The sequence below is a fragment of the Mustelus asterias genome, chromosome 6 (assembly GCF_964213995.1).
Source record: "Mustelus asterias chromosome 6, sMusAst1.hap1.1, whole genome shotgun sequence".
Lineage (NCBI taxonomy): Eukaryota > Metazoa > Chordata > Chondrichthyes > Carcharhiniformes > Triakidae > Mustelus > Mustelus asterias.
This window is the reverse complement of record NC_135806.1, coordinates 9,306,726-9,328,688: the sequence shown is the minus strand read 5'-3', so window position 1 is coordinate 9,328,688 and position 21,963 is coordinate 9,306,726. Positions and strand designations below refer to the sequence as shown.

General features: G+C 47.1%; 1 protein-coding gene across 2 annotated transcripts in view; it reads left to right on the top strand.

Annotated features, from left to right (window-relative positions):
• palm2akap2 (PALM2 and AKAP2 fusion) overlaps positions 1–3,571 on the top strand; it is a 163,493-nt gene extending 159,922 nt beyond the window's left edge. For both annotated transcript variants that reach the window (XM_078214079.1, XM_078214080.1), the window contains one exon: positions 82–3,571. In XM_078214079.1, coding sequence (XP_078070205.1) covers positions 82–851 — 770 coding nt within the window. In that variant the 3' untranslated portion in view covers positions 852–3,571. The remainder of the gene's footprint in view (positions 1–81) is intronic.
• Positions 3,572–21,963: the final 18,392 nt, after the last annotated feature.

The window sequence follows — 21,963 nt, the reverse complement described above, 5'->3', positions numbered from 1 at the left end:
TATGCCCCCTAGTAATTGACTCTTCCACCCTGGGAAAAAGCTTCTGACTATCCATTAATATACATGTTTTTGCTATTCCAGCAAAGTACGCCATGGAAATCAACGTACAGAAGGACAAACTAACAGGAGAAACCAAGATCCTCTCCACCGCTCCCTTGAGCCCTGAGGGAGTTCACCAGCGAGGGGTTAAGGTGTATGACGATGGCAGCAAGGTTGTATATGAGGTATGTTCCGCAGGTGCAGTGGTGGAGAACGGAGTTCATCACCTGAGCACGTCGGAAGTGGACCAGTTGATACACAGATTGGGGAGAATAAATGTGAGTGGCAACAAATGTTTGTCAGAATCGCTGACTGTATCGGAGAGTAGTGCGTCCCCAGACAACACACGGAGCGCCGGAGACAGCGGAAATAAGAAAGACATGATCCACAAGGAAGCGAAGCTGGAAATGGTCCCGAAAGCTCATCATCCGGCTCACGCGGGGAAAACAATCCAGCAGATTCCCACTGGGGAGGCTCCCAAGGCCAGCGCTGAGCACCCAGTGACAATGATCTTCATGGGCTATCAGAATGTGGAGGACGAGGAGGAGACGAACAAACTCCTGGGCTACGAGGGGGCCATCCAAGCGGAACTGGTGCTGATCGACGAAGACGACGAGAAATCGCTGCGGGAGAAGACGGTGACGGACATCTCGACAGTAGACGGCAACGCAGCCGAGCTGGTGGCTGGCAAGTCCATGACTGAGGCCTCAGAGACGCTCTCGGCGGAAGAGAATGAGGGGACAGACACCGGAACAGAGCCAGTCGCAGGTACCGACAAGAAAAAGCGGTGTAAGTGCTGTACTGTCATGTGATCGCCTCTCCAGCCTTTACGGTCACGCTGTCTCTTACTGACTTTAACCTCATTTTACTAATCGCACTGCCAGTACTGTGAACTGGGAGGGACATCCTCCTCTCTCCTTCCTTCCTTCATTAGAAACCCTCTCTTTCAAGCTCAACTAACTGTGGCATAACCACCGCACAGGACAACGTCTCTATTTATCCCTGAAAAGATTGAGATTTACATCAGGTTTTACAGGCCATTCGGCCCAACTGGTCCATGCTGGTGTTTATGCTCCACATGAGCCACCCGCTCACCTTACTTCATCTAATCTTATCTACATTACCTTCTAATCCTTTCTCCCTCAAGCCTCCCCTTAAGGGCATCTGTACTATTTTCCTCAACAACTCCATGTGGTTGCAAATTCCGCATTCCAGCCATGCTCTGGGTAGAGATAAGTTGCTTAATTTCTTTATTGGACTTATTTGTGACCATCCTACATTCATGGCCTTGGTTTTCTTGATAAAAGGGACATGACATCAGCAGTGTAAAGTGTAAGAATTCAGAGAGTTGGCATTGAGAAAGATAGAACAATAGCCAGTTATAAATGCTCCTACATTGTGACAAGAAACCAGGATAATGCTTAACTTTGCAATCAGCAAGATCTGGGATTCTACCCTTTCCATGCTCACTTAGTCAAAATCCGATTCCAGCAAATGTTGATCAGTGCCATCTCTGTCATTCGCACTTCCTGCCTAATTGAGACGACTTTCCCCTGAAGGTCCGATTCATTTTGTTCCTTCCTGTTGGAGTTTTCCCTCCAAAAAAAAGTTAAGAGCAAAAGGATTATTAATTTCTGTTAAATGTAACGAGAATTTTTTTAAAAATACATCTTCATTCAGTGTCCCCTCCCTACCTCTGCCATTGACATGGTGATAGGGTAACACAGTCGAGCTTGTTTCCGATGTTACTAAAGCACTGGGTGGAATGAAAAGGGAAAGTTCCTTCCTCATATCACTGCCTTCAATGGTTCAGTGGATAAGCACGTAGCTGGCACAACACTGAGCATTGCAGGTCAGAGGGCTGCAGGTATCAGTGACGGGTCGATGCAGAGTTATCCGATGTCAAGCACCGCAACTTTGGCACGCTCAAGCTGACAGAACATTATACTACACCTGCTTGCTCACCGGGGACTGTGCAGGGAAGTGATCAGATGTGATAGGACTCAGATCCAACTGGACATTTCACTTGAAGAGAACGGGTGAGAGTGTGTCTGTGGCCAGCAGGAGTAAAAATCCAGGGTGATATGTGGGCTGTTCATAGAATCCCCACATTGCAAAAGGAGGCCCATAAGCCCATCGAGTCTGCACTGACTCTCTGAAAGAAGAGCTTCCCACTGAGGCCCAGCCCCGTAACCCCACACATCTACCCCTCTAATCCCCTTGACCTACACAGCTTGGGACACTAAGGGGCAATTCAGCATGGCCAATCCACCCAACCTGCACACCTTTGGAGTGTGGGATGAATCCGGAGCACCCGGAGGAAACCCATGCAGACAGGGGGAGAATGTGCAACTCCACACACAGATCCAAGCCAGGAATCGAACCCTGGTCCCTGGCGCAGTACTAACCACTGTGCCATCATGCCATTGATTCTTTATCATGTATCTTAACACTATTATGCAAAAGACCAGATCCACCCCACTGACAGAGGGCTACAAGGCAGCAGACAATGGTGTCTGAACAGTTGCTTGGTAGTGGCACTTCACTGACAGCCCTTCATCTTCCAGAAGTCCTTGAACCCGTCCAGAAAGACATTTGTTACGTTGGCCAATGATCGCGTTTTTAAAACTGCCCAGGTTTTATTAATGTTCCAAAAAAAGTAACATGTGTCCCAAATAAGGGAGCATCAGTGGGCATTAATCACACTGGATACCTTTAACACAAGAAGGCCTGAAGAATCCATTCCTAAATCGCTTCTTGCAACAGAAGAATGAGTGACAGATGCTGGAAATCTGTATTTGTTTATCAAAGGCAGCCTGCAGGTAAAATCCCAGGGAAGTGACCATCTTGTTATAAGGTCTTTATGGGTAATTATGATACAATTAATATATTCATCAGCAACTTAATAAAAATACCACAATCTGTCCTCTGTTTAATCAAGGTTTAAGCCTTAAGGGCCACTAGATGGGCATCTGGTCATATAGATGATACCAGAAAGGTACAAGCTAAAATTTTTCTCAAGTCGTACTATTTAAAGTACATTTTTCTTACGTGCTTTTCTGTAGAACCACATCGAATTTTACTGTGTTCAGAGACGACAGACAGACGAGGAGGATTGAAGTGTTAGGTTGTAGATTCGCATCAGTGTCACAGCAACTGATTGGACAGAGTTGTGAGGAGGATGGTGACCTGCTGTAATTAAATCCTGAGGGATAAGAGTGGACGACAGAACCACAGGGGAAAGTAGCGATCAGTGATGGCACTGACACAATGAGTTGCCTTTATAAAACACACAATGGTCATGGTTAAACTAGCCAATAAACTCTCCAATGACCAATCTCTGTGCCATCGAGGATAGCTGCAACCCAGTGTAAAGTCATCGAGGAAAGTCTTGTGGAAACGGTGATACCGAACCGGCTGAAATCGTTGAAATAAAAACGAGTAGAGACGTCAAACGGTCCATCTCTCCGGCCGCCCTTGCCCCGAAACCAGAGAATCCTGCCCGAGGTCAATGGATCTTTGCATGGTCTGCCCCCGCACCCCCCTCCACCCCCGTCCCCCCCTCCATCCCCGCACCCCCCCTCCACCCCCGCACCCCCCTCCACCCCCGCACCCCCCTCCACCCCCCTCCACCCCCGCACCCCCCTCCACCCCCGCACCCCCCCTCCACCCCCGCACCCCCCTCCACCCCCCGTCCCCCCCTCCACCCCCCGTCCCCCCCTGTCCTCTGCCATGGACTAACAGGCGGAACAGGAGATTTCCCCCGAAATATCTACCCTCCCGGCTCCATCCCATACCCAACCATTGCTGTCACAAATGTGTCCTCGATCAGGACACCAGTTACCCAACCATTCTGCACAAGCTGCCAGAGCCTAAAGGGTTTTTTTTTCTTTTGTGTTCCCTTAAAAGAATTCATTTTCTGGAATGTGTTTCTTTTGTGGCATACATTTAACAATTCGCGAACCGGCCGCGTACTTTTGTCGGGCTTTATTGTATTGGCAAGAAGAACTGGAACAAAAATAAAAAGGTCCAATCTTTGGAATCCCAGTGCCTTTCTCCAGCAACCTTGATTGGTGTGCAGTGCTTTGCTGTGTGATTCCAGAGGGGATCTGGATCAGTGGGAATGGGTGGCTAAGCCGAGAGATCGCATCAGTTGCCCGCGCGGTTGGGATGGTTTTGAGTCTGCTGGTATCTGGCACCTTGTACAATCTGGTTGCTCTGCCCCTTACACCCTCCCCACGTCCCCGCTCCCCCCCCTCCCCCCACAAGGCCTGCAGCTCTCCCCCCCCACTCCCAGTTCACAGCGCCTGGATTACAGAAGCCTTTACTTAGCACAATTGAGGAAGAACTGACAGTGAGAAGCGGCCATTGATTTTCTACGATGCCTTTTTAGTGACTGGTGCCTATTTGCTTTTCTTCCCCCACCCACTCCCCCCCACCCTCCCCCCACCCCCAAACACAAAATGGATTTTTTCGATTTTATTGAAAGGTAACCGCTGTATTTGAATGTATAATTATTATATGATATGAAATGGTTGTTGACTAATATCTTGTTGAACAAGGTGGGTTATTTCCCCCCCACCTTCACCTCTCTAAAGGTTGTGAATTTCTTACTTTCTCAAACACAATCCTGATTCAACTGTATGGTTATTTCTTTCCTGAAACATATTTGCATAGCGACTAACACGGTTGTTTTATCTAAAGGGTGTCTTTGAAGTGACCATTTTGTACCTTGTTCTATTGCAGTTTATATGATATTTCTACTTTCCATTTCCTTTCCTCTTTTTTAAAGGGTGACGTTATATTCCAGAGCATAACATAGTGACTACTGCTTCCAAAACTAAAAATTCAACGCATTGTGCTGTTTCTCTCTCTCTCTCTGCTCTTTTCCTTTAGTGCCAACACCGAGAAGCTCTTTTACACTCTCTCAGCCTTAATGCCACCCACTGGAGTTCACAGGAACATCCCACCCACCCTCTGCAATGGCACCAACGAGGACTTAAAAACAAACACTTATTCCGCAACCCCCCTCACGCCCCACCCCCAACTCAAACAATTAACCCTCTGAGCACTGCCTGTATTCACACATTCTCCAGCCCTGATGTAAATTGTCCTTTTGAATCGTGTACATTTTTTGAAATGTAATCTTTTATTCATTGGATCATTGGCAATCCAGGCCAGCATTTGTTGCCCATCCCCATTTGTCCGTGAGAAGGTGGTGATGAGCTGCTTGCTAGGCCGTTCCAGAGGGCAGTTAACACACAGGCCAGTGAGAACGACAGGTTTCCTTTCCTAAAGGACATTAATGAACCAAATAGGTTTCTTGCGTTAACCCAGTGGTTTCATGGTCACCATCACTAGCTTGGTGTTCCTCATTTATTAAATTAATTGGATTCAGGTTGGCTGTGAGAGGAGTTGAACTCATGTTACCAGACCTTTAGTCCAGCCCTATTGGATTCCTAGTCTAGTCAACGCTACCGTATACTTCTGTAATACAGAACTGAAGATAACCCTGGAACTCTGAATTCAATATATACACACACGTGTGTGCACACACACACACACAGTCACACACACTTAATCACACACACATAATCACACACAATCAGACACACACGCAATCACACGCAATCTCATACAATCACATGCACAATCGCACACGCACAATCTCACACATACACGCAATCTCACACACACACAAAATCTCACACACACACAATCTCACACGCCACATACACACACACACCCCTTTCTATTTGGGTACAAGAGTGTCAGGGCAATCCTTGAGAAAGTTACTACCTAAGAAGCCAACACTACTGGGGGGAATTCTCCAGCTTCTCAGCGGTGGGAGGCGGCGCGCCATTCACTACCGACGGGGTTCTCTGGTCCCGCCGCTGTCAATGGGGTTTCCCATTGATGTAACCCCACCCCACCGTGAAACCCACGGTGGGGTGTGCGCTGCCGGCGATGTCCGGAGAATCCCGCCGGCGTGAACGGCCAGAGAATTTCCCCCCACTATCTTCACAAAACTCCTCCGCATTAATGAGCACAGAAAACCTCCAACTGAAATATATCAAAAACATCCCACCAATGACGAAACTTAGAACATTCTTAATGGATTTTATCCTAGTTTCTTCCAGGTCAGAATTGGATTGCGTCCAAATTGCATCTATCAAAATTTATTTGATGTCCCTATGAAAAGATATGCATTTCTGTCACTTTTTTCACAATGTTGGAATGTCCCAAAACACTTTATAGTCAATGAAGTACTTTTTCTGACGTGTAGTCACTGTTGCAACGTGCGAAATGCAGTAGCTAATTTTCCCGCTGCAAACTCCCACAAATGACAATGTCATGATGACCTGATAATCTGTTTTAAGTGATGTTGGTTGATGGACAAATATTAGCCAGGACACTGGGAGAACTCCCCTGCTTGTCTTCAAAGCAATACCACTGGAATTTTTACGTCTACCTCCAAGAGTAAATGGGTCCACAGTTCAATGTCTCAGCCAAAAGATGGCACCCCCAACAGTGCAGCATCCCATCAATACTGCACTGAGCGTGTCGGCCAAGGTTCAGGTCTCTGGAGTGGGATTTGAACCCACCGCCTTCTGAGTTGAAAAACTCTGTACAAAATTGTATCACGAACCTACTGCAGCTTTTGATGAATAGGTTAGCATTGGGAATAATTCCAGTTCTCTTTGGAAACCAGCGTAAAACACCACTGACTCACCTCTGGGCATCTCTCTCCATTTGACTACAGCTGAGGTCTCCTGTTTAGTGCTACCAATTTGAAATAATGTCATTCAACTGGAAGACAAGGATTTAACTCCTGGAAGATGTCTTCATTCAACCTTTATGGCTCCAAATTACCAATATTAGCTAGTTCCTTGGCCCACAGCAAAGCAATGATTGATCATTGGTTGCCTACTCTGGTGTTGCTCTGAGGAAAACTATTCTGACACAGTGCCAGGCACCCGGGTTTGATTCCTGGCTTGGGTCACTGTCTGTGTGGAGTTTGCGCATTCTCCCCGTGTCTGCGTGGGTTTCCTCCAGGTGCTCCAGTTTCCTCCCACACTCTGAAAGACATGCTGGTTAGGTGGATTAGCCATGCTAAATTGCCTCTTAGTGTCCAAAGATGTGTGGGTTAGGTGGATTGGCCATGCTAAATTACCCTTCAGTAAACAAAGATGTGCAGGTTAGGTGGATTGGCCATGCTAAGTTGCCCCTCAGTGTCCAAAGATGTGCAGGTTAGGTGGATTGGCCATGCTAAGTTGCCCCTCAGTGTCCAAAGATGTGCAGGTTAGGTGGATTGGCCATGCTAAGTTGCCCCTCAGTGTCCAAAGATGTGTAGGTTAGGTGGATTGGCCATGCTAAGTTGCCCCTCAGTGTCCAAAGATGTGCAGGTTAGGTGGATTGGCCATGCTAAGTTGCCCCTCAGTGTCCAAAGATGTGCAGGTTAGGTGGATTGGTCATGGTAAAAGCGTAAGGGACAGGGCACAGGGGAGGGCTTGGTTAGGATGCTCTTTCGGAGAGTCGGTGCAGACTTGATGGGCTGGATGACCTCTTTCTGCACTGTAGGGATTCTATGGTTCTACAATTGTTATGATCAGACTTAACACAAGCAAAAACACTGCTTTAATAATTGAAGTTTAAAGGAGAGAAGCAGGCCATTCATTTTATCCTGCCTGAGCTAGCTCTTTGAAGTATCTATTCAGTTAGCCTTACTCCCGTACCCTTTCCCAAGAGCCTGGCAAACATTTTCCTTTTCGAGTGTACCTCTAATTCCCTTTAGAAAGTCACTGATGAAACTGTTTCCACCACCTTCCCAAGCAGTGCCCGCCAGATGTGCACTCTACCCTTTCCCTTGCAAATTCTAATGCCTTTGAAAAGAATGAAGGCATTTAACAATGAAAGCACAACTGTCCCAAAACTGGGTTCAAATCTCAATCTTGACTTGACATTAACACTCAGACATAGAAAAGTTGTGCCAGTTTTAGCCCATGGTCATTTGCACAGGGAAGGACGACTAATTACCCGGGATGGGGGAGGAGCTTTTTTCACAAGCGCAGCTCCAGTAAGTCAACTAATTATCTCTCTAGACTAAAGAGAAAGGGCAGGGCTTAAGCCGGGGAAAAGGAATACAAAAGTTCACACACAGTGGTTGGCACTGCTGCCTCACAGTGCCAAGGACTTGGGTTCAATTCCCAGCTTGGGTCACTGTCTGTGTGGAGTTTGCACGTTCTCACCGTGTCTGCGTGGGTTTCTTCCGGGTGCTCCGGTTTCCTGAAAGATGTGCATTGACCATGCTGAATTCTCCCTCAGTGTACCCAAACAGGCGCCGGAGTGTGGATTTATTGGTGGGAGGCATTGGATGTCAAAATATTCTGATGAAAATAAGTATTGTAACTGGCAAGACGCAGGGTAAATCATATTTTATCTGCCAGTTCTTATTTACACATGGAAAGGATTGCAATCGAAGAGAGTATCCAGTTCAGGAGAAACGACAAACAGACATAAATTGACTTCACTTGATAAGACTCATTCCAAATTCCATCTGCACACATGGATTACCACAAGTGATTTATTCTTGGCGAGTCACTAGATTTAAGTCATCAGTCCAATCCTTACTCTAAAAATATCGAGGGTACATGTAACCCTGTTCTTTGATCTACCATCTGTAGTGGAAATATCTTTGTTGAACTTTTTGAGCTCAAAGGCTTTTCCCGTTGCTCCCAAGGGAACTCCCAGGCCTCTGAAATGGAGACAGGTGCATTCTTTAAATATCTCGGGGCTTTACATTCCTGACTAATGATCCCACCGAGCCCTGGTGCAACATGTGTTTTCAGCATCAACGATGTTGCCTTCATGGAGCTTAGGTTGACACGCAAGGCACATTGTGAAATTTATCAATTGATTGAAGCACGAGTGTCGTCACTGGGCCACCAATGGGCGGCACGGTGGCACAGTGGTTTGCACTGATGCCTCACAGTGCCAGGGACCCGGGTTTGATTCCCGGCTTGGGTCACTGTCTGTGCGGAGTCTGCCCCTTCTCCCCGTGTCTGCGTGGGTTTCCTCCGGGTGCTCCAGTTTCCTCCCACAGTCCGAAAGACATGCTGGTTAGGTGCATTGGCCATGCTAAATTCTCCCTCAGTGTACCCGAACAGGCGAATTTCAGAGTGTGGCGACTAGGGGATTTTCACAGTAACTTCATTGCAGTGTTAATGTAAACCTACTTGTGACACTAATAAATAAACTTTAAATCTGGCGATAGGTTTTTGGTTAAGCCAGGTGAAAGCAAAATTTGGATTAAATGCTTCACAACCTATAATCCAAGAACCGTTTTTACAAAGGCGGGATTGGGGGAGGGGGAGTTTGGGTTGCTGCAGGGCTGCCCACCCGGGTGTGGCAGGTGCCAGTTTGGGTGCCTGAAGGGTGCCTCCCACTGACAAATCTCGGGGGACAAGCATTTCTATCAGCTCCAGAGGCCCTCGCTGCCGGGGTCCAAGAGCAGACACAGGCTGTCCTGTAGAGGAAACCCTCCTCCACCAACATGGTGGCCTGCCTCAATTGGCCATTTTTCAATGCCATTTATTGAAGGACCTCCTCCCTCACTTACCCTCTAATGCACCCTCTGCTGCACCATATCATGCTTGAAGGGTTTCCGACCGTCCCTCCACATTTGCAAGCCCACCGCCCCACCCGTCAGCCATCCTGAATCGGACACAAAACTGCCTCCATGCCCACTGAGAGGAAAGCCCTGTAATCATTACAATGAGTGACTGTCATCTCCTCATCCCACCAGGTGGGAGTTCGGCATCTGGAAACAGTCCCGACCTCTGCCCTGACCTCTGCACCCGGAGCCAGAATCCAGCCACAGGTGGAAGGCCGTGAGTGGGATTAACCGCTCCCCCGCAGTGTGTTTTACGGCGGCAGAGATGTCCCACCATTGGCCGGAAGCTGGATCTCCCAGTCTTACTGCTGTCAATGGGTTTTCCCATTATTTTCAACCTCTCCCACCACATCAGGGGGTCGCCATCAGCAGAACCGGAAGATCCCGCAGGCAGGCACGGCCGGAAAAGTTTGGCCCATATATTTAAGAAATCAGTCCAACGAAAGAGCTGCGATTTCTTTGAAGCACTGATAATGTTTTGTGACAGAATATTGGTGAAATTTACATCGAGGCAACCCAATGGCATCAAAATTAATCTCAGCTATTGTGACTGAATTTAAAAAAACCAAGGGCACCAGATTTTGAATGGTGGGCACAGTACGATTATAAACCCTTCCTAAAATCCCACTAGTGTCCAGCTGTATGTGGCACGGTGTCACAGTGGTTCACACTGCTGCCCCACAGCGCCAGGGACTCGGGTTCGATTCCCAGCTTGGGTCACTGTCTGTGCGGAGTCTGCGCATTCTCCCCGTGTCTGCGTGGGTTTCCCCCCGGGTGCTCTGGTTTCCTCCCGTAGTCCGAAAGACATGCTGGTTAGGTGCATTGGCCGTGCTAAATTCTCCCTCAGTGTACCCGAACAGGCGTCAGCATGTGGCAACGAGGGAATTTTCACAGGAATTTCATTATGACACAAATAAATAAACTTTTTTTTTACTATTCCCATCCAACTTTTGCCAATGCACATATTCACGGGACACAGACACGTATTTGCCACATGGAATGGGCACAGTAAGAAGTCTCACAGCACCAGGTTAAAGTCCAACAGGTTTATTTGGAATCACGAGCTTTCGGAGCACTGCCCCTTCATCAGGTGTGTGATACCACCTGATGACTCACCTGATGAAGGAGCAGTGCTCCGAAAGCTCGTGATTCCAAATAAACCTGTTGGACTTTAACCTGGTGCTGTGAGACTTCTTACTGTGCCCCACCCCAGTCCAACATCGGCATCTCCACATCATGGCTAACATGGGATGTGCTTATTCACCAGACAATACTGTTCAGCAGTCATGTTGCTTTGATATTTTTAGATATAAGTTTACAGTTAGAATTAGTGTGTGTGAGATCTTCCTGGAGTTTGCTTACATAACCCCATTCAGTATCCTCAAGGTACAACGCATGAAACATCTGCGGTACATACCTTATTAGAATATAATCGGAAAGGGTAATCAGTCGAAAAGTACGATTCACACTAACATTGTTGGAGATGGTATCAGCAAGTGGATGGGAGGGAGGGAGTGGAGAGTTTCATTTCTGTGGCACCTGTACCAGTGCCTTTTAATACAACGTGCACTTCTAACATTGACCCACTAAGCTGTGCCTGGCATGAACCATACTGCCCATGCCACATTCAGTTCAAATTAACAAACACAAACCTGTGGTCAAAAGTCGAGGAAGGCTTTGCAGAAACAAAATGCATCAGATCCCAACACAACTTGCTAAAACAGGAGTGAGTCTCAATTTTCCACAATTAACTTAACATTAATTTAGCCAGGACTGTTGTAGCAGGAATGCAAATGAATGGGCACCTACCCCAAGCCCCCGCATTACAGAAGTCACTGAACCTCAAAGTACCCCATTGGCTGTAAAGTGTTTTGGGATGGTCGTGTAAGGAGCTCTCCAAATGCAAGTCTTTTCTTTTTACGCTTGAGGAATCCTTAATATTTTGCCATTTTGTTCACAATCAGGACTGGACCCTTTTTTGTTAAGTGACACTATTTTATCCGAATGACCCACTGTCATAGAATGAATGGCACCAAGACTCAAGCCTGGCTCCTGACCTCCCATTTTCTCCTGAACTCTTCTGCCGAAGCTTTGACGATTAACTGCCTCGTAATTTTCCAGGGACCTTACCGCGACTGGCATGTACGACATCAAGTAGCAGGTGTGGGTCCTTTGGGGTTTCGTGCGTAGATCCGAGGGGCTTTCGTCGGTGGGATTTATTACGTAGCGGTGGGGAGTGGGGGCCGGGGGGGCGGTGGGGGAGCTAAGGCAATAGTGGATGGGGTTGAATATGCATTAGGTGGAGGTCGCGTGGTAATGGGCAGGGTTAGGGCTGTAGTTAGTGCAGTGGAAGATGCCATAGTTGGAGCTAAAGCTGTAGCAGGCAGGACTAGAGGCGCAGTGATGGGGCTAAGGGAGTGATGTGAGCGGAGTAGCATTTGTGGAGCTAAAGCTGTAGCTGCCATTGCTTTCAGAATTTTTTGTGAATTCCAGAGTCTGGTGAATACATATTTATTTACCTGCTTGATTTATTTTATAAAGGCCAAATTTCACAGTAACTTCATTGCAGTGTTAATGTAAGCCTGCTTGTGACTAATAAATAAACTTTAAACTTTACTTTTAAATTTTCCTACCTTAAACAAAAATCATTAAAGAAAAATTAATTTGGACCCAACAAAGAGCCTATCAGACCCATTACAAAGTTAAAACCAAAAAAGAAAATTACAAAGTTAAATATGTTCAAAGTGAACAGAAGACTTGCATTTTCATAGCACCTGTCACAGTTTCAGGACACCCCAAGAGACTTTGCAGCCAATGAAGCACTTTTGCAGTGTTGTCACGATTGTAACGTAGGAAACATGGCAGCCAATTTGTACACAGCAAGCTCCCACAAACTGCAGTAATTTGTTTTAGCGATGTTGATTGAGGGATAAATATTGACTGAGACAGTGGGGGAAACTCCCCTATTCTTCTTTGAAAACAGTGTCATGGGATCTCTTAGGTCCACCTGAGAGGGCAGACAGGGTCTCAGTTTAGCATTCTGTCCAAAGGACAACACCTCTGGCAGCGCAGCACTCCCCCAGTACTGCGCTATGAGTGTCATCCTAGATTGTAATCAAGCTGGGTTGGGGATGTTTGAGAGTGTCAAGGCGAGACAAACCAGGAAGCCAGTCATCTCAACTGAGGAAATGGCCGAGTGGGAAAGGGTAATGACACAATCAGGGCTCCTGCCCTTGATCACATTCTATTGACTCTCGTTTCAAAGATCCGATGTGTGCATGTCAGGTGAGAACAGGACTGGGCTCATCTGCGATGGCTGGAATTGTCCACCCTAACTTGCCGATGAAGCCCACCCTTGAACAATGGCAATTTGGCCAGCGATCGCAAGGCAGCTGAGGGAAGGAGAGAATAAGAGGAAAAGGAAAGGAAGGTCAATGTCTTCTCTGGACACTGAGGAGCAAGCATTCCCTAGCCAGGCACCATTCCATCTCCTTATGGATAACAGCGAAAGTAAACTTTGCACCAATGTCCGGCACATCCCTTTAAATTGTTCATTTGTTCAGCCAATAATTGGCACAACTTAGATTTTCTTGGACAAGAAAAGTTTCACACGATCCGATATATGTACTTTTACTAATAATAGCCAAATAATAGCTTTGAGCCAGTCTGAAGGAATGCAATCTGTGAATATTATCAGAACAGAAGAAATAGGAGCAGAAGTAGACCATTGGGCCCCTTGAGCTGCTCCATTCAGTATGACCATGGATGATCTTCAGTCTAGATTCCTACATGCCTGCCCATCCCCCATATCCTGTGATTCCCTGAAAGGTCAAAACTCTGAGTAAGCCCAGCCTTAAATGGAACATCCACAACCCTCTGCGGTAGGGAGTTCCAAAGATTCACGATCCTCTGAATGAAGAAACTTCTCCTCTCGTCTGTCTCAAATAGTCTGAGGTTGTGCCCCTGTGTCCTATATTCCCCCAGCCAGGAGAGACTACTTCTCGGGGTCTACCCTGTCAAGCCCCTTCATTCTGAACATTCATTCATTAATGTTTGAATCGCTGGTCTTCAGGCGGCAGGGTTAAACCTGTGAAAGGTGCCAATGATAAGGAGAGAATTGACTCCCTTTTGCCCATTTTGTCCTTCTAGTGAAAGGAAGTCAGGTGTAAGGTGTGAACAACATCCACCAATCGTTTTTGCAGCAAATCACTGCAGAAGCTTACAAACAAAAAGCTGCAACTTGTTTTTGTTTCAGCAAATAGGAACAGAGACATAGAACAGGACAGTAAGAAGTCTCACACCAGGTTAAAGTCCAACAGGTTTATTTGGAATCACGAGCTTTCGGCGTGACTCACCTGAGGAAGGGGCAGCGCTCCGAAAGCTCATGATTCCAAATAAAGCTGTTGGACTTTAACCTGGTGTTGTGAGACTTCTTACTGTGCCCACCCCAGTCCAATGCTGGCATCTCCACATCATAGAACAGTACAGCACAGGAACAGGCCCTTCAGCCCACGATGTTGTACCGAACATGACACCAAATTAAACTAATTCCTTCAGCCTGCCCTTGGTCCATATCCTTCATCTTCACACACTTTTTAGTTTCCCATTGGGGAATCACGGTGTAAGTTAGGGAATCGCGGTGTAAATTTGGGAATAGCGGTGGAAGAATTCCCGACCTCATTATCGGCCCGTTGAACCGCGTTATGAGCGCTCCTTCCATGGCCAACAAGTTCTGGCGCTGGACTCGAACCAGGAGCCTCTGGTCCAGAGATAGGGGCACTACCCACTGCCCAACGATCTCCTACTTACTAATGCTTTGTTCAAGTTTCTTCAGCCATTCTAAAATTGCACACATGTAAGAGGATTCAATCGACAAGCTAGCCACTGGGCACATTAATTATCTCTGGCCGTCTCCACCCTTTAAATCATCTAACGTACAATCCGGGAAGCCCCTCCAAGTCATACTGCTAAATGGCACACAGCAAAATCAGAACTTTTTTCCGTTTTCACCTACTTCCTATTCTGAAAATAATTCCTACAGGCCCTCCGCCCCCCCCCCCCCCACACCCCCACAACCGCCCATCCTCCCCCCTCCAAATTGGATACTGCAGCGTTGTCGGCCTGCGTCCAAACCTACACCTTTTTAAGCCGTTTACCTGAGGGGTTTGCTTCTTGAAGTTAGCTCTTTAAAATCTCAACTCTTGGGTAAACGATTCAAGAACCGTAAGTAAATCTTAACAACCGTGGCCCAAAAGAGGGAGGATGGAAGGTTGATTGTGGGGGAGGAATGTCATCGCCGTGGCTTCATTAACAAAGCGCTTCATCCAAACAAATGTAAGAGAGCTCGGTGATTGGGAATAGTGCTAACACTGGAAAGGACTTGCTGCATTTTCTTGCTGTACTCTGTAACCTGAAGTGTACTTGGACTTGTACTGTTCTGAGAACCTGCCACTGGGCAAGCTGTAACCGGAGCTGCTCCTCTGTACAGAATTAATATGAATAAACTGGCTCTTCACGATGTCTACACGAGACAGTCTCTGCTACTTTTCTTTCTAAATCTCACTTTATCGGGCATTCCAGACTAAAAAAAAGGGAAAGAGGGGGGCACATCACTCTGATACCACAGCTGTCACTAAAAGGTTACTAACCTCCTTAACTTCCACTCTGCACTTGCATCTGTCAACTGTTATCACTGTTTCTATCACAGTAACAGCCTGTTTTTCCTCAAGTTTTCTTTTGGGGATGTTGGATTGTGCGGAATTTATTCAAGGAAAGCCAAGAGCCGGTCCTTAAAGAAGGAAGGATCATAGGCACCTTTTACAACTTCAGATTGTCCCAAAGCACCTCATACCGAATGAAGCATAGTCGCCGTTGTAACGCAGCCCATAGGAAGGTACCACAAGCAGCAATGTGCTCATGACTAGATAATCTGTGTTGGCAATGTTGGTTGGACAAGGGCATCAAGGTGAAATCCCCTGGCTCCCCTTGTACCGAGGGATCTTTGACCCCTGCCTGAGAGGGCAGACGGGGCCAAGGTTTAACATCCCTCTGAAACACAGTGGCTCTGGCAGGTTGGTCCTCCCTCAGCACTGCGCTAACAGACCAGCTAAGATAGAGTCAAGGAGTCAATATGGCACAGAAGAAGACCATTCAGCCCATCGAAGCAGTGCTGGCTCTCTACAGAGCATTCAAGTCGGCCCTCATTCCACTCGATTTCCGTAGCCTTGCGAGATTGTTTCCTTCAAATGCCTCAGGGATTTATCTGCACGTGTCTCCGGAGTAGAGCTCAAACCCAGAGCCTTCTGACTCAGAGGCACAGCCGACTGAGCAACAGTTACCAGAACTCTGGCCTCACTTTGCGATTGAATCTGATCCAAGTTCTTTCACTGGGCTCCCATCAAACAGCTAAGGTTGGGACTCTCAGCAGTCCCTCAGAAAGATCCAGAAATATCTCACATCAGGGTTGAAAGGCAAGGAGTGGGGAGTCCAATGGCCAATAGTAAATATGCAGAATTTAGGGATTAGGAGTAGAAGTAGGCCACTCAGCGCATCGAGCCCACTCTGCCATTCAGTTAGATCATGGCTGATGTCATTTTAGCCTCAACCCCACATTCCTGCCTAGCCCCGATAACAAAGAACAAAGAACAGTACAGCACAGGAACAGGCCCTTCGGCCCTCCAAGCCTGCGCCGATCATGATGCCTGCCTAAACTACTTACTGCTTACGGAGTCCATATCCTTCCGTTCCCATCCTATTCATGTATTCGTCTAGTTGCCCCCTAAATGCCGCTATCGTACCTGCTCCCACCACCTCCCCGGGCAGCGCGTTCCAGACATTCACCACCCTCTGTGTAAAAAAACTTGCCTCGTACATCTCCTCTAAACTTTTCCCCACGCACCTTAAACGTTTGTCCCCTAGTACTTGACATTTCTACCCTAAGAAAGAGCATCTGAGTATCCACTCTGTCCATCCACCTTTTAGCTTATCAAGAATCTATTCCTGCCTTTCAGATATTCAAAAACTGCCTTTGAGGAAAAGAATTGCAAAGTCTCACAACTCTGAGAGATTTTTTTTTCCTCATCTCTGTTTTAAATGGGCGATCCTTCACAAGAGGAAAAACCTCCCCACATCAACCCTGTCAAGATCCCGCAGAATCTTCTATGTTTCAACCAAGTCACCTCTTGCTCTTGTAAACTTCAGCGGATACAAGCCCGGCTTCTCCAACCTTTCCTCATAAGACATCCCGCCCATTCCATGGATTAATCCAGTAAACTTTATCTGAAATGCTTCCAACATATTTGCATCTTTCCTTAAATAAGGAAACTGGGGGCGGCATGGTGGCACAGTGGGTTAACACTGCTGCCTCACAGCGCCAGGGACCCAGATTCGATTCCCGGCTTGGGTCACTGTCTGTGTGGAGTCTGCACGTTCTCCCCGTGTCTGCGTGGGTTTCCTCCGGGTGCTCCGGTTTCCTCCCACAGTCCGAAAAATGTGCTGGTTAGGTGCATTGGCCGTGCTAAATTCTCCCTCAGTGTACCTGAACAAGCGCCAGAGTGTGGCGATTGGAGTATTTTCACAGTAACTTCATTGCAGTGTTAATGTAAGCCGATTAGTGACACTAATAAATAAACTTAAAACAATACTGTACACAATATTCCAGATGTGGTCTCACCAACGCCCTGTACAACTGAAGCATTATCTCCCTACTCTTGTATTCAATTTCCCACGCAATAAGTGAGAACATTCTGTAAGTTTGGCTAATCACTTGCTGCATCTGCATACTAACCTCTTGCAGCTCATGCACTAGGACACCCAGGTCCCTCTGCAATCTCTGAGCTCTGAGACGACAACATCTGTCCTGAACGTTATTTAATATCCAATCGGCTTGTAGAAGAAACCAGAAAAAGGAGTGGTTAGGACTGGAGAGGGTGAAAAAAAAAGGGAAATCCAAACAAGTAAAATTACATTACTTTAAATTTACGGGATGTGGGTGTCTCTGGCTAGACCAGCATTTATTGTCCATCTCTAATTGTCCCTTGAGAAGGTGGCGGTGAACTGCCTTCTTGAATCGCTGCAGTCCCTGCGGTGTAGGCATACCCACAGTGTTAGGGAGGGAATTCCAGAATTCTGAATGAAGGAACAGTGATGTATTTCCAAGTCAGGTTGGTGTGTGAGTTGGAGGTGAACCTCTAGGTGGTGGTGTTCCATGTATCTGCTGCTCTTGTCCTTCTAGATGGTCGCGTTCATTGGTTTGGAAGGTGCTGCCTAAGAAACCTTGGTGAGTTCCTTGAGGGAACCTTGTAGGTGGTACACACTGCTGCCACTGTTTGTCAGTGGTGGAGGGAATGAATGTTTGTGGAAAGGCGTTCCAATCAAGTGCGCTGCTTTGTCCTGGATGGTGTAAAGCCTCTTGAGTCCTGTTGGAGCTGCACTAATTCAGGCAGCTGGAGAGTATTCCATCACACTCCTGATTTGTGCCTTGTAGATGATGGACAGACTTTGAGGAGTCAGGAGGTGAGTTACTCGTCACAGGACTCCCAGCCCCTGACCTGCTCTGGTAGCCATTGTATTTATATGGATAGTCAAGTTCAGTTTTGGGTCAATGGTGACCCCCAAGATGTTGATAGTGGGAGGGTTCAGCAATGGTAATACCATTGGATGTCAAGAGGCAATGGCAATGGCCCAGAAACAGACCATTCAGCCCATCTGGTCTATGCAAATGTGTAGGCCTCACACCCAACCTTCTCCCACCATTCTTCACATCGTCCTATCAGCATGAGTAGAAATGAAAAAAAATGAAACATTTAATGTATCATATTTAAAATAACTTTAGTTTCATTCTCAGAACCAAGGGATTCTATGATCAAAATTAAACACGATGTGTAATTGAAGGATAGGATAGCATAACGTTTATATTACTGGACTAATGATCCAGAGATATGAGTTCAAATATCACCATGGCAGCTGGGAAATTTAAAATTAGTTAATTAAATAAGGAGTTACTACTAATGTAGGCCCTGAAAAAGCAGCAGATTGTTGTGAAAACCCACCTAGTTAACGAATAACCTTTAGGGAGAGGAATCTGAAACTGACGTGGGCAACCATATAAATACAGTGGCTACCAGAGGAGGGCAGAGGCTAGGAATCCTGGCCTTAATGTTACACGAGACCCAAAACAATGTGCTTGACTCTCAAAGGCCTTCTAAAATGGCTTTGCAAAACCATTCAGTTGTATTCAAGAAGACAGCTCACCCCCACCCTCTGAAAGGCAATTTGGGAGGGACCACAAATGCCAACAATATCAGCAATAGAAGCATAGAAACTAGAAGCAGGAGTAGGCCATTCGGCCCTTTGAGCTTGCTCTGCCATTCAGCTTGATCATGGCTGATCATCGAATTCAATATCCTGATCCCACATTATTCCCATATCCCTTGATCCCTTTAGCCCCAAGAGTTATATCTAATTTCATCTTGAAATCAGACAATGTTTTGGCCTCAACTACATTCGGTGGTAGTGAATTCCACACATTCACCACCCTCTGGGTGAAGAAATTTCTCCACACAGTTCAAAAATGTTTACCCCTTATCTTCAAACTATGACCCCTAGTTCTGGACTCCCCCACCATCGGGAACATTCTTTCTGAATCTACCCTGTCTAACCCTGTTAGAATTTTATAATAAAGAACAAAGAACAGTACAGCACAGGAAACAGGCCCTTCGGCCCTCCAAGCCTGTGCCGCTCCTTGGTCCAACTAGACCAATGTTCGCAATCCCATGAAAATTGAGACATTGGAACACCAATGTCTGCCAGCAAGCTCAGGGTTGATGGGGGAGCAGGACTTGGTTTGTGAGAGTATAGGGGAGATAGATGTTTGGGGTGAGCTTGGATTTACAGAGGCACAAAGATTGGACGGTGCACTATTAGAAGTGTCAAGGCTGGAGGTGATGGCCAGAGAGATAGAGAGAGAGATTGAGTGGATTGGGTGGGTTATGGCAGGGGGGAATGACACTGGGCGGCATTTCACAGGTTGGGGTGAAGGTGCAGACGGCTTGCCAAGAGAGGAAGTCCAACCAAGGGAGCTACCAGCCCATCTGATTGGTTGACAGCTCCAACAGTCCCAGCAGCGCCATGAACTCAGTAGTGGGCATTGCCGGGACTGCAGTCAGTCCCAAGTCGAGAGGGCTAGAATACAAGAGCAGGGATATACTACTGAGGCTGTATAAGGCTCTGGTCAGACCCCATTTGGAGTATTATGAGCAGTTTTGGGCCCCATATCTAAGGAAAGATGTGCTGGCCTTGGAAAGGGTCCAGAAGAGGTTCACAAGAACGATCCCTGGAATGAAGAGCTTGTCGTATGAGGAATGGTTGAGGACTCTGGGTCTGTACTTGTTGGAGTTTAGAAGGATGAGGGGGGATCTTATTGAAACTTACAGGATACGGCGAGGCCTGGATAGAGTGGATGTGGAGAGGATGTTTCCACTAGTAAGAAAAACTAGAACCAGGGGGCACAACCTCTTGCTAAAGGGATGATCCTTTAAAACAGAGATGAGGAGGAATTTCTTCAGCCAGACAGTGGTGAATCTGTGGAACTCTTTGCTGCAGAAGGCTGTGGAGGCCAGGTCATTGAGTGTCTTTAAGACAGAGATAGATAGGTTCTTGATTAATAAGGGGATCAGGGGTTATGGGGAAAACACAGTAAGACGTCTCACAACACCGGGTTAAAGTCCAACAGGTTTGTTTGGCAGCACTAGCTTTCGGAGTCTCAGGCTCCTTCATCACCTGATGAATGAACTTGAGATTCCAACAGCTAGTGCTGCCAAATAAACCTGTTGGACTTTAACCTGGTGTTGTGAGACTTCTTACTGTGTTTATCCCAGTCCAACACCAGCATCTCCGCATTATGGGGAAAAGGCAGGAGAATGAGGATGAGAAACATATCAGCCATGATTGAATGGCAGAGCAGACTCGATGGGCCGAGTGGCCTAATTCTGCTCCTATGTCTTATGGTCTTATGGTTTTATGGCTTATGATGGCCCAATGGATCCCGCCATGAGGTAAGCCCGGGGTATTGGATGAGGAGAGTTTGGCCAGTTTAGGGAGTGGTGGGTTGAGGAGTGGGTTTCGGAGAGCAGACAGGTAAGAAGGAAGGGTGGGCCCTGCCTTGATGGAGTGGGGAGGCGGTGCTGTCACTGACGCACAAAGGGTCACCCTTTGTGCCGACGTAGGCAGGAAAGGGGAAGGGGTTATGAAAAGAGAATATAGGGAGTTAAGTAGGGAGTTAAGCAAAAGGAACGCTAAGGTCATGATCTCAGGATTGCTACCTGTGCCACGAGACGGTGAGGGAAGGAACGGAATAAGGTGGAGGATGAATGAGTGGCTGAGGGATTGGAGCAGGGGGCAGGGATTCTGGTTCCTGGATCATTGGGACCTCTTTAGGGGCAGGTGCGACCTGTACAAAAAGGACGGGTTTCACTTAAATCCCAGAGGGACCAATAGTCTGGCGGGAAAGTTTGCTAATGTTACTGGGGACGGTTTAAACTAGAATGGTTGGGGGGTGGAAATCAAAATGTGGTGACTGGGAGAGAGGAGGTTAGAGTAAAAATAAGAGGGGCTGGTCGGCAGTGTGAGAGGGAGGATAGGCAGGTGAAGGTGAAGGGGAGCTCTCAGACCGAAGGGTTGAGGTGTGTTTATTTTAACGCAAGGAGTGTAGTGAACAAAATGGATGAGCTTAGAGTGTGGATCGCTGCTTGGAAGTGTGATGTGGTGGCCATTACAGAGACTTGGTTATCTCAGGGTCAGAACTGGGTACTTCAAGTGCCGGGTTTCAGATGTTTCAGGAGGGACAGGGAAGGAGGCAAAAGAGGTGGGGGAGTGGCACTGTTGATCAGGGATAGTGTCACAGCTGTAGAAAAGGTGGATGCCACGGAAGGATTGTCTACGGAATCTCTGTGGGTGGAGGTTAGGAACAGGAAGGGGTCGGTAACTTTAGTGGGTGTTTTCTATAGGCCGTCCAATAGTAGCAGAGATGTGGAGGATCAGATTGGGAAGCAGATTCTGGAGAGATGTGATAATAACAGAGTGGTCGTGATGGGAGATTTTAATTTCCCAAATATCGATTGGAATATCCCTGGGGTAAGGGGTTTAGATGGAGAGGAGTTTGGTAGGTGTGTTCAGGAGAGCTTCCTGACACAGTATGTGGATAAGCCTACAAGAGGAGAGGCTGTGCTTGATTTGATATTAGGGAATGAACC